Here is a 12727-nt window from a genome sequence, read left to right as displayed (position 1 = left end):
CATGCTGCTGTTCACATAAATATATATTTTTCTTTTTTATGTTTTTTTTTTTTTTTTTTTTTTTTTTTGTCATCTCCATTCTCCAGAAAACTGTGAAGATATGTTTTTATTTTATTTTATTTTATTTTATTTTATTTTATTTTATTTTATTTTATTTTATTTTATTTTATTTTATGTGTGTGTGTTTGGTGAATTTATTTTGTTTATTTGTTTGTTTTAATAATGAAAACAAATGGCTCTCTTAAGTCCAAGATAAGAGAGAAAATTTGCAACCAAAGTTGAACTTCAACCATTTAAGCACATTAAATTGCAAATTTTCTGTTTCCATCCTTTGGGACATTGATTTTTTTACAGATATTACTTAAACATTGCAAGTTCACTACAGTTTTAGTTCTGTGTTAATGTTATCATGGCTGAACTGATTGGTGTGGCACTAGCCTCCTACATGTGATCATTTGGGATTCATACACTGCCTTGTAGAAGTGTCGTAGTCCCCATATATTCATAATAGATGGAGATGCATGGAAGGCATAGGATGCACATTAGCAATTCACAGCTTAGCACTGGTGGGTGATTATAGTAAAACTGGTAATGACAGTATGACCCCTTCTTTTTGGAAAGGCCAAGAGTTGAGAGTGTATCTTAGGATGTGAGAGATCTTCATCATTTTAAAGGGTTTTGAATACACCATTCCCACCTGGTAGGAGCATTTCCTACTAGAAGTAGGAAAGTCCAGGCTTTAACTCCCTGCCTTTCCACTGAAAATGGACTACAGTCCAGTCGGGACTGGAAGATTCAAGAGTCAAGAAAGAAATTAAGCAAAAATGAGCATGGCTTAGTAGCCTAATAAAAAGGTAAGGGAAGAAAATCCAAGTCTTGGATCTTACATATGTGCTATTCAAAAGTTCTGTGATAAGTTTCTGAGCATAAAATCTTGAATAAATAAGTGAAATTATCTCTTCATATTAATAAATGTATTATAAAATTTCTTTTACTTTGTAATCATTGGGCATCATTTTGGGGACAGTCCAAGAGGATTCTAGCTGTAACGAAAAAAAAACTGTCGTATTGGTATCCTGCTAGTATCTAATTTGTTCTTTTTACAGAGTGCTTTTTCTGCACCACTAACTCAGCAAATTTGCTTTGGATCTCATGTTGAAACTAGAGTTTTCATGCTGTCACTTCAGCAGTACTGTCTTTCATCTACTTGAGATGTACTACAAATGTTTGCCATATCATATTTATGGCTCCCTGCAGTTAACTCTGAGTTCCTTTTGTGTGAATACTCAAAAGCCAATATTTGGCAGATTGTAGGATGACTTTTCTCAAATGCAGGCGTCCTGATGAAATTAAAAAAAAAAAAAAAAAAAAAGAGTTAAAGAGTTTAGAAGTTAAACAGATGTAATTTTAAAGGGAAAAAAAAATAAAATAAGGACTGATAAATTAAGAAAAGAAATCCAAAACTAAGTAAGGTGCATCATGGCAAGTAGTTGTGATGCTGTGGAAGGTTTGCTTCCTTCCAGAGAGCAGAGAGGACTGGAAAAGTCCATGTCATCTTTCATCCTTTTGGAACAGAAGCCAGCAGAGGGAATAGTGGGTGTCACTTCCAACCTGGAGTCTGTGCTGGGGTCTATATAAAATGGTATATATAAATGGGGTATATATAAACTGCTTGGTAATTTTTCTTGCATACATGCTGGAAGATCCTGGCAGATTGGGGTTTCCCAAAGCAGAAGGATTGTAATGATTAAAGGCCTTTGGATACATAATTTTGCAGAGTAATGTCTAATTGATTCTCAAAAACATCTACTGGGAGCAAAGCACACTACTGAAAAACTGTGTGGTTGTCTGTGTGCCCTTTTAGGCAAGTAATTTCTTTGAAAAATCTGTTGTAAAATCACCTCTGCTTCCCTCCTGCATCATCAGTCAATAGCAACTCCTGATTCCATGCTTAGATTGAAAAGCCATAGAAAGCCCTAGACTGGTATAGCACTTAAAAACAAACAAACAAACAAACAAACAAAAACTTTTAACTTTTTTTTTTTTTTTCTTTTTCAATAAGCCTGCACATGTAAGTAACAAATTATGTGTGTGTTCAAGTATTGCTCTCCAAAGTAAAGGTCACATCTTAATTTTGGACTACTATGAAAAAGCTTTGCATCTCCCTGAAGCATCACATATAAGAAGAAAGTGTTAACACCTTCTAAATGTTAAACCAGTGAAAGGGGTATTGTTGAGATACTAAACAAATTGGTACCTAGGACAGCTTGTTCATTTAATTAACCTATATATATAAGTAAATAAAGGGAAACATTTTCTATTACTAAAGACAAAGTGTTGAAAAAATATCTAGTAACAAAGAATGAGACCAGAAAGGCTAAGAGAGTCATCTAATTTGACCTACTACAAATCAGAAGCAAATAGTTGTAAACATTATTCATATAATCATAGAATCATAGAATAGCTTGGGTTGGAAGGTACCTCATAGATCTTACAGTTCCAACCCCCCTGCTTAGGCAGGAACGTCACCCACTAGATCAGTTGCTCAGGGCCTCATCTAACCTGGTCTTGGGACATCCACAACCTCTCTTGGCAACCTGTTCCAGTGCCTCACCACCCTCTGAGCAAAGAATTTCCTCCTAACTTCTTATCTAAATCTCCTCTCTTTTAGTTTAAATCCACTTCCCCTCATTCTGTAATTATCCGATTGAGCAAAGAGTTGCTCCCCATCTTTTTTATAAGTCCCCTTCAAGTACTGAATTCCTTTTTCTGATGCTTTCTGAAAGTTTATTGTTTCTGTTTTTGTTGTTGTTGTTATTATTTTTAATTATTGATATATAATGCACCTTTATTTTATCTGTGTGTGTTTTTAGACATTTTAAACTATCAAGAACCAAGGGTCTTTTACCTGTTTATAAAATGTGTGCTTATTTGTACCACTTTGCCTATTGTACTTCTTTTACACATGCATTCTGTAACATTTATAAAATTATACAAACTTTATCAGTGTCTTGTTTTCTTTGATGTGTGTTGAATATGGGAAGGATTTAAATTAAAGATGAAATGTGCTACCTTCTGAATGATCCCCTGGTGGGCACTGGATCCACAGTGTGTATGAATGTGATCTAGGATGAATCCTGTTGTGGCTCAGTTCTTGTATGCCTCATGAATGAATTAAGGGCTAATTTGTGTAGTGTATTTATATATATATAGTAACAATATGATCAAATTACTCACATATATCCTTACTTTTCTGTTGTCTTTCTTACTTTCGTTATCAAACAGGCATTACAACGGTGCTGACCATGACAACATTGAGTACAATTGCCAGGAAGTCACTCCCAAAGGTTTCCTATGTGACAGCAATGGACCTTTTTGTCTCAGTTTGCTTCATTTTTGTGTTTGCTGCCTTGATGGAATATGGCACCTTGCATTATTTTACCAGCAACAGAAAAGGGGACAAAGGAAAAGATAAGAAGGCAAAATCTAAGCCATCAGTAAGTTTAACCAAATGATTAAGAAGGAAAAAAAATGGTTCTTGATTTTATTATCATATTAATTTTGAGGTACTTTTTCAAAGACAGCTTATTTATTTATTTATTTATTTATTTTTATATAAGTGGGGGGTTGTATTCGTTTTCTGTAAATACTACTAAAAAGCAAACTTTTGATCATTCCACTCATATGTGAGTGAGAACACAAGTCTAAAACACCCTAGAGGGTTGTTTTGATGTAATTTTCCATGCTATACCCATGGTGCTTCTACAGCTGCCCATGGAGCTTGTGCCTATGGAGAGTTCTGTAGGGGCAAAGCATTTCTGGAAACAACATCTGTCAAAGAGCCACAGGTGAGATTTTAGCAACAAAGATAATGTAAATGGACTGAAGCTGTGAGGAGTTGTTAGGGTCTGTATCACCTAATGTCATTTGGGTCTTACCTTGCTAACACTGCAGAGGAAAAACTGCTTATTATCAGTTAGAATTCTGACCCTCTTTCACTTCATAAACAGTACTTTAAGTAATTTTTTCATTTACTTCCATGTTTCTTTCTGGTAAAATGAATCTTCTGTTTTTTTACCAGTTGAGGTTTTTCTTGTATGAATGCCCAGATATCATAGGAGCAAATACTATTCTATTTTAAGAGAATTTCTGTTCACATGGTTAGAATATTGGAATTTCTGAAAAAAAACATTGTTGGAAGACAGTACAAATATTTAAAACTAATCTTTAAATTGCTAAAATATTTAGGAAAAGGAATTAAATCGCTTATTCATTAGAAAAGTAGTCCTATTAGTTGAGGCTTTATTCTAGTCTTCTTTGGGACTGAATAAAAGGAAGGACAAAGTTGTAAAGCCCACTTTTGGATCATTTCATCCAAACAAGTTGTAGCATAGACAAATCAGTTGTCTTTCCTGGGAGAGGGCTGAATGACACCTGTGTAAGATCAAACAGAAGATGAAATGAAATTACAGAAGCCCAGATATGGAATTGCAGAAATCCTGGTATGAACCACATCTGTTTTGTGACTCCCATCAGTAAGTGCTGGTGCACCTGTTTTGAGCAGTGCTATTGTGGGAAATTGTTTTATGGCAGCTCTGTGGAACTGCTGTGGCTTAATAGCAGGGAAGTGAGAGTCCGTTTGTTTCATATGGACAACTAATAATGGTGACAAGACTAGCGGTGAAAGGTTAGTACTACATTATCCTGCCTTTGTCGTGTATCACCATGATCCTCAGGAAATCCCAGACAAGAAAATTGGAAGTCAATTGGAAAATGTAGATGTAAAACCTCCTCGCTGTTAGTGGTAAGAGCAACTGCATGGAAGGTAGGTGTTAGCAAGGGCCACAGCTAAACTTACTGTGTTTGCTTAATGATAGAGGCTGCAGAATTTGGGGTACATCCCAGTGTTAGTATAGTTTCAGTTCAGTTTGAGATTATTGTGGCAACAAAGTCTCAACAACACTTAGGGGTCAGGGATCAGAAATGGGTGTATTCACAGCATGTGCAACAAGGAAAAAGTGAAGAGAGGAGGATTACTGCATATTCAAACCAGTGAGAAATTAAAGATCAGCTGGTGGCAAATCAGCAGACATTGAAGTGGTTTGAAAGTATGCTCTCAAGAAATGGAGCACTGAGACCTTCCAGAACTCGTCTTCCTATATCAGCCATTTGTGCAATAATCTGACAAGTGCTTTGAGATTTTCCACACATAAAATAACGCAAAATATAGAAGAATAGTGAAATATAAACTAAGACACGTCGAATGAACAGCTGACATTTGGACTAAGATTAGAAGTAGTAATTTAATTCTCAAAACACTTTTCAGTTGTGTTTTACTTTGTTCTTAAAACATGCCTTTTATTTCTAAGGAGTGAAAAAAAAATATTTTCATGTACAGTTCTTTAAACATGCTTCAGCACATTATGGCTTTAAGAGCATACTAGATAAGAAATGGCTAAAAAAATGGAGGGTGTCAAATTGAATATATTTAAATGTAAAGGATTTTCATTCAATAAATAAAGTTTTTATTAAAATTTAAGAAAATCTAAAATTTCTTGCTCCAAACAGAGCAATTAAACAAAATATCTGGTTAATCAATAGGAAGTCACACACTTACAAATCTGGATTTATTTCCTCTTTCTTTCTTTCTTTCTTTCTTTCTTTCTTTCTTTCTTTCTTTCTTTCTTTCTTTCTTTCTTTCTTTCTTTCTTTCTTTCTTCTTTGTCAGAGACTACTATTCATTCTTTCTTGCAATTATGGATGTGCAATTAAAAAAGAAAAGTCTACACAATTTAGTTAATTTAATTCAAATAGTCATTTTATTTTTTTCTGAAAAGTTCTTATTCACAGGTGTGTTTTCCTAAGAAAAATTGCTTTGCATAAGTTTTATTTCTATTTCAAAATGCAATAAAATATTATTCCAAGAACTGATGCCGAAAAGGTGTAACAAAAGATCTTGTGAAGTAATGGTGAGATTTTACAAATGATTACTGCAATATTATCTTAAAAAATATGTGCTGGCATAAATCAAGAAAGGTACTATGAATTCGCTTATGCAAATCCACATTAGTAATGATAATGAGTTTGGGCAGGAAAGATTAAACTTAATAAGTTGTGGATCTTGTTCTGGTTTCCATTTCACCTGAAGTGAATGTATCGCCTATGTTATGAGCTCCACAGATGATGGCTGTCTTTTGTACATGTGCTATTGTTAATTCAAACTAATTTGGTTTTCATCTTACTGCAGAGTATTATAAATGCTTGTCACTGTATGTAGAATTTTATCTGCAGTATTAATAGTTATGTACATGCACAGTACACGTATAGTACTCTATATACATTTTTATTTTTTTTTAAAGTCCCTGCCAGTCCCTGCCAATAACATGAGTTTATGTTATTGTGAAGTATTGCATTCTACTTTGCCACACACCATAAACTCACTTATACCAAAAATGGAAAAAAAAAAAAGGTTAAATGATTTTTTGTTTTTTTTTTTGTTTGTTCAAGTTACCAGTTGTCACTACAAGTTTCTTTCTGGACTATTCACCTTTCTGATGATTTGAGCTCTGCTTTGTAATCTCTAAATTCATAGGTTATGGATCCTAGATCTGTTTTCTCTCATTGATGTGGATCCATGTTGGGCTCAGTAGGCCAAATTGCTAAGGAATTTATTTTAGTTTTGTCCTTTCCTGATCTCCAGGTTTACCTTAAAGATTTCATTTGATATTTTGAAAAATATAACTTTTTCACATCTTATCCCCTCACCCCACCTCCTTTACCTTATTACATTGTTTTATGTACATGTTATGTATTCCCTGTAAGGAGCTAGGCCTGTAAGATGGCACTCTTTCTGCCTCTCTCAGGGCACCTCTACAAAATTCTACATGTACATCAGAAGCTAGTTTCAATCAACTATGGTGGTATAACATAGGATTTGTTGAACAGATGGCAGGGAGAATGCTGGTAATATTTCCAGCAACAGAAGAAACTCTAGAGCAAACAATCACTGAGTGCTGGAGAATCCTGCTGGGATTCTGAAGGTACAAGCTATTGAAAAGTAAGGATTTCCTTGGCTGCTCTTCTTATAGGACTGTTTTAGTTTTTCTTCCGTTTTGCTGTGGAATGGACTATTTCCTTGTTTCCCTTCTCTGAATGTCTTCCTGTGATATGTCAGTAATTCTTGAGAGCAGGTGACTACTATAGTAATCTGAGTGGTGAGTTAGGTCATGTGATCAATGTACCCTTGAAATATAAAACATTCCTTCCCCTTTTGGTGTTGAATTAACACATTGATTATGAAGTCTCACTGCATTCTTTACTGTGGTCTTAATCTCGTGTAATGCATAATGACTGGTTTTGATTGCAAAAAAAACATTTTTATAATCTATATCTATTCTGGGGGAGAGATGTTCTCCAGATTAGGCACAGATAAAGATGAGGTATCAATTCTCAGAAAATTAGAAATCATTTGTCCCGTCAACAATAAAAAGTTGTACCATCATTTTTTCTTCCTACCATGATGTTTCTGAGTTGGGAATTCCTATTTTATTTCATGAATGAAAATGAATCATTCCATCAGTCTTACATTGGTGGAACCAGCAGTCAGAAAATTCTTGTAAAGTCAGAAATAGGCATGCCTATATTAAATAGACATATTTCCCTATATATATTTCAAAAAAAGTAATGATTTTGTAAGTTCAAAACAAATTTAATGTTACATTTTACAAAAATAAGATCTGTTTGTAATGTCTCATATGTAGCTGCTGTTTTATTGTTGTCAGTATTTTATCATAACTGAAAAGAATAATGAGGTCCTTTAGGATGATAATTACCTCCCTAGGTCATCATGTCTAAAAAGTGTTGAAGCAGCATCTGTATTAATCTTCCTCTGGTAAAAATGCTTATTAGTAAAGTTACAAAGGCTATTAAAAATATAGAGGATACTACACAGTTTTAACACTGTCCCCTTGGGATATGGTAGTAAAATGTCCCTGCAGCAATAAAGTTCCTCCTTTAACAATGTATAGACATCTGTGTACTGGCCAAAGTAATTTCCTGGAAGTGGGACAATTGGACTCTAAAGCATCAGAACAATTGATATGATGTGGCTTCTTGCTTTTCATACATTTCTCATACTTTCCTATAATGTATACTTTCATACTTTCCTATCATGTATAAATTATAAGAAGGATTCTTTTATATGTTTCAGTAGAGAGAGTTGCTAATTACTTCATTGTAAATTCAGTTAATGACTGCATTATTTCCTGTTTTGATTCCTTGTATGACAAGAAGAAAAAAAAAGTAAGAGCAGTATCGATGTAACCACCATATTCAGTCTGAAAATTTTAGGAGATACCAGAAGTGGGATGGGACTGAAAGAATGAGTGAACAAGATGACTATAGAATAGTGTAAAAAGGCTATGGGATTTAGAAATTAAAATAAGGACAGACAGAGAAAGGGAGAATGTATTTTGGAATATTTGGGAAAACAAGGATAAGGAGTGAAGAGCTACATGGAAACAAAATAATAAAAAGAGGAAAGATGGGCAGTGGTAGTGCAAGTATAAGGAAGGCGGAAAGTCACAAGAAAGGTAATAGCAAACAACATATATAATAGGTAATAAGGCACACAGGTTATTTCTGTGAAAGTTATTTATGAATCTTAACACCTGTTACACTCAGTTTTAATGAGAATGCAAGAAGGTTGAGTTATGCACATGGAAAGTAGAAGTAAGAATTAAGAACTAAATTAATCATTTTCACTGACTTCATGGCATTCTCCTAAGGAGCCTTATGTCTTGGTTTCTTTCAGCATGGCATATTTAGGGATTTAGCATCAGAGGGTTAGATGACATAACCTGGCCTTGTGTGTATCAGCCTGCAAAAATCCAACAGTAATGCTGTTTTGATCCCACTATCTTCCTTTAGTGAAAATCCAGAAACAAGCCCAGTCCAGTACTAAAGATTCCAAATGATAGTAAAGCCATCATTCCCTTGGTAGTGGTGCTTATATCCTGACCATGGTTTTGTTTATGACCCAGTCACCAAGCTGTGGCTGACTTCAAAATGTCCTTCTGTGTAGAAGAACAGTGTTGTGTAGATGGGATCAGCTAACCCTATCTGTGTAACTCAGTATTCCCAGATCCCATCAAAACCCAGTTTTCACTGTGGCAGGTAAAAAACATTTATGATCTTTTGCCTGCCTGAGCTAATTATATAGAGCAGTTCATAATTTGCAAAGCTCCCAAAACTGTTTTCTGCAATATTTGAATTTCTTTATATTGTGCTAATGTGCTTATAGTGGCCCTTGCTGTGGGAAGCATATGGAATTATTTGACGAGAAGGTAGAACAAAAACAAACACTGTATTTTTCTTTTTTTTTTTTTTTTTTTTTTTTCTCTTAAGAAACCACCTGCAATTGCTGTTCGACCTGGATCAACACTGATTCCCATTAATAACATTAATCATCTCCCCGAACGTGATGATGATTATGGATATGAGTGCCTAGAAGGGAAAGACTGTGCTAGCTTCTTTTGTTGTTTTGAAGACTGCCGCACAGGATCTTGGAGAGAAGGAAGGATACACATTCGTATTGCAAAAATTGACTCCTATTCTCGAATCTTCTTTCCAACAGCCTTTGCATTGTTCAATCTTGTTTATTGGATTGGCTATCTTTATCTATAAAATTCAGTGGTTGGACAAACTCAGAAAAAAAAAGTTAGTTACCTGTCAATGCTTTTCAGTGAATGACCATGGAATGACTAAAGAATAGAGCTGGTACAAAATGATTCAGATTGGATGTTTTTAAAATCTGAAACAATGAGGGAAAATATGATGATGTAGTCTCCCTCTTGTGATCAACTATAGAACATATTTTGAAGAGGAAATTTAAAAATAAAACTTCTTATGATTTAGGTTATCTGAAAACAAACCTATTTTTGTCCAGCTCTAACAAAATGCACAGACAAAAGGCTATATTATTGGACTGAACATTTCTACATAACCTTTGAATTTCAATTCTAAATGATAATGCAGATGAATTCTGTAGCATCTCTTACACCTTAACAAATAAAGCCTTAATAATATGAGATTAGTTATTCTCATTCATTTCATCTATAAGATGATGATATTTATTAACTCCTGACTTTAAAAAGTTGAAGTGGAACATTTCTATTTTTCAACTAGACATTTGTTCTCTGCTGTATGTTAAGAAGAATGGTTAAGTCATGATTAATCACATTCATATTTATACAAAACACAGAGACAAGAGCAGCAAGAAATGCGTATATTGCAAAAAATCCACAAGGGTAATTCTGAGCTTGTCTTATCCTGACCATTGATATAGGCTTTTGGCTTTCAGCCTTTGATTACATGTATGTCTGTGCTCCATCTGCTGTTATTTCACTATTGCAGGTTTCCCAGAGTTCTCCAAGAGGGCTACAAATTTGATAAATTCCTACCTAGCTGCCATTGATCTAATTTCATGGAATCCAGACTGGTGTTGGCTAACTTATTATGTTGGCCCTTCAACATAATACTCTACACATCCTCCCCATCTCCATCTCCTTTGTCTTATCCATACTCAGGGGCAGAGAAAGAGTTAAAGAGTTTAGTAGAATTTGTATAATCAGAGTTTGGAAAAACCCTATAATAGTACTATAGACTTTGTATTCAAAGCCATTTATCCATCCTATCCATTCATGAGTAAAATACAGGACCTGGTCTGCTTCACATACAGTATAGTTTTGTATATTCTGTTTGTTACTGCTTATGCTTCTCACTGAGCCAAAGCCAGATTTACTGATACTGTGTTACGGATTGCTGTGTAATTACCTCCTTGATATATATATATCCTTGATATATATACTTTTTTTTTTTTTTTTTTCTTAATGAAAAAGCCTTTTCATAAGAGGAAAAAATAAATATAATTCTTATGTATTACAGATCCTTCTTCAAGATGGGATGTATCCCCCCAAAATCACAGGACCAGTACTCTAACCTTTCTATGGTCAGAGCTTCTGTTCCCTTTAGTAGGAATTCTTCAGTGGTAGTCTTTCTGGACTAACTTCTATGTGTTGACTATTGCTGGCTGGCAGCATTTACTATCTAAATTCTATTTTTAAATCCATTGTCTTCATTATAGAAAAATGCAGTCTTTCCTCCTTTCTCAGAAAGAAACTGGTCTCAAGTGAGCTTGCAAAAATCACTGTAAAATTAAGATATGCATTAAGTAGAAGTCAGAATTACACAGAAAACCTTACAGATCTTTAAAGAGGATTAATGGGATTAACATTTGGCTGTAGGTGAGGATGCTTGGTACTAGAGATAAAGACATGATTAATGGTTAATTATAGAAAATGATACATGGAAGAAGCCACCTTCCCACCCCCTCCCCCATATTTCTGAATGTGCTACCTCCTCTGAATTTTTATCAGAAATAAAGTAATGGATTTTCATAGGCTAGTTGGTACCAGAATTAATAAGATGTTCAGTACATATGTGAACAGTTACTGCAGTGTTCAGCCCTAAAGTTTAATAAAGAATGCCAGACTATGTGCGGTGAATCTGGAAGCAAGTGTGACTGAGAAGATCACATTTTAGTTCAAGCTTTATTTCTTTATTTAGCCAAACATCATCTGTTGTATGACCTTTCTGAGCACAAACTTCCTCTGACTGGTAGACTGAGGGTAGAAGTGCAGCATCATTAACAATGTTATTGTTTCTTTAGATTCTCATTTTCAGAAAATGTTCAGTACAATGGAAATATGTCAGTTTTAATTCCATAGTGCAGTGTGATTTTTGACAGCACACTAAACATCTTCCTCTGTAGGAGGGATGAAGGTGGCTTCAGTAGCAGTATGTTAGATGCATATTTGAAAGTCATTCTACTTGCTACTCAATACAGGTCCAAATTTTTGTGAGCTCCTGCTTGTCATTCATTTATCTTTAAACAACAGGGACTTGAAAGAACTTGTCACTTTGCAAGGGGAAATACAAATTTCACAGCACATCCAGTTAGTTTTTTTATTTGGTTGTCAGTTGCCAATCAACCTCCAGTGATTTACCTGGGCAACAGAAAACATCCTGAATAAAGGAGGGATGGATAAAAAGTCTTTCATCGTTAATTTCTATAAAACAATGTAATGAAATATTAAATCTATGGAATGTTATGACTTTTGTTTAGAGATGCACTTGCTTCTGTCTGTTGACAAACTTTTCTGTGTATTTCATCTGTTTCTGATGAAATCATTTCAGTTTCCCATAGTACTGTGAGTTCAAATTGAAATGGGAATGCAGTGAACTGTAACTTAGCATGTAATAAATGTGTTATTTTAGTCCTCTGTGGTTTTTTTTTTTCCAGTTTGCATGTAAATTAATATATAAATTACATTAATATATTACAAGAATATATTATTATTATTATTATATATATATAAAATTATATATATAATTATATATATGTAATATATAATTATATATATATAATATAATATAATATATAATTATATATATATATAATTATATATAAATTACAAGAACTCTAAGCATTGGTCAAAAAAAAAATAAAAATGCAAGAAACAGAGACAATGGTTACCTAGGCTTAGATGCTGTGACCATTTTTGAAATCTACCTGGAAAAAAACTCATTTACTGATAGGTGGGATTGCAATATTTGGAGTCCTATTATTCTGACCACTACTGCTTAAAGACATGCTTAAACCTATTCC

At 34.1% G+C, this 12727-nt stretch overlaps 1 protein-coding gene across 6 annotated transcripts in view; it reads left to right on the top strand.

The window, feature by feature from the left end:
• Window positions 1–12335, top strand: part of GABRG1 (gamma-aminobutyric acid type A receptor subunit gamma1) — a 59596-nt gene extending 47261 nt beyond the window's left edge. For 5 of the 6 annotated variants that reach the window (XM_084518604.1, XM_084518605.1, XM_084518608.1 and 2 more), the window contains 2 exons: window positions 3286–3497; window positions 9406–12335. In XM_084518604.1, the coding sequence (XP_084374730.1) occupies window positions 3286–3497; window positions 9406–9684 (491 nt within the window). In that variant the 3' untranslated portion in view covers window positions 9685–12335. Of the gene's footprint in view, window positions 1–3285; window positions 3498–9405 lie in introns of those variants that run through there. The other variant, XM_084518609.1, reaches the window with a different exon arrangement.
• Window positions 12336–12727: the final 392 nt, after the last annotated feature.

This window comes from Aythya ferina (assembly GCF_964211825.1).
Source record: "Aythya ferina genome assembly, chromosome: 4".
Classification (NCBI taxonomy): Eukaryota; Metazoa; Chordata; class Aves; order Anseriformes; family Anatidae; genus Aythya; species Aythya ferina.
This window is presented reverse-complemented; position numbering and strand designations above follow the sequence as displayed.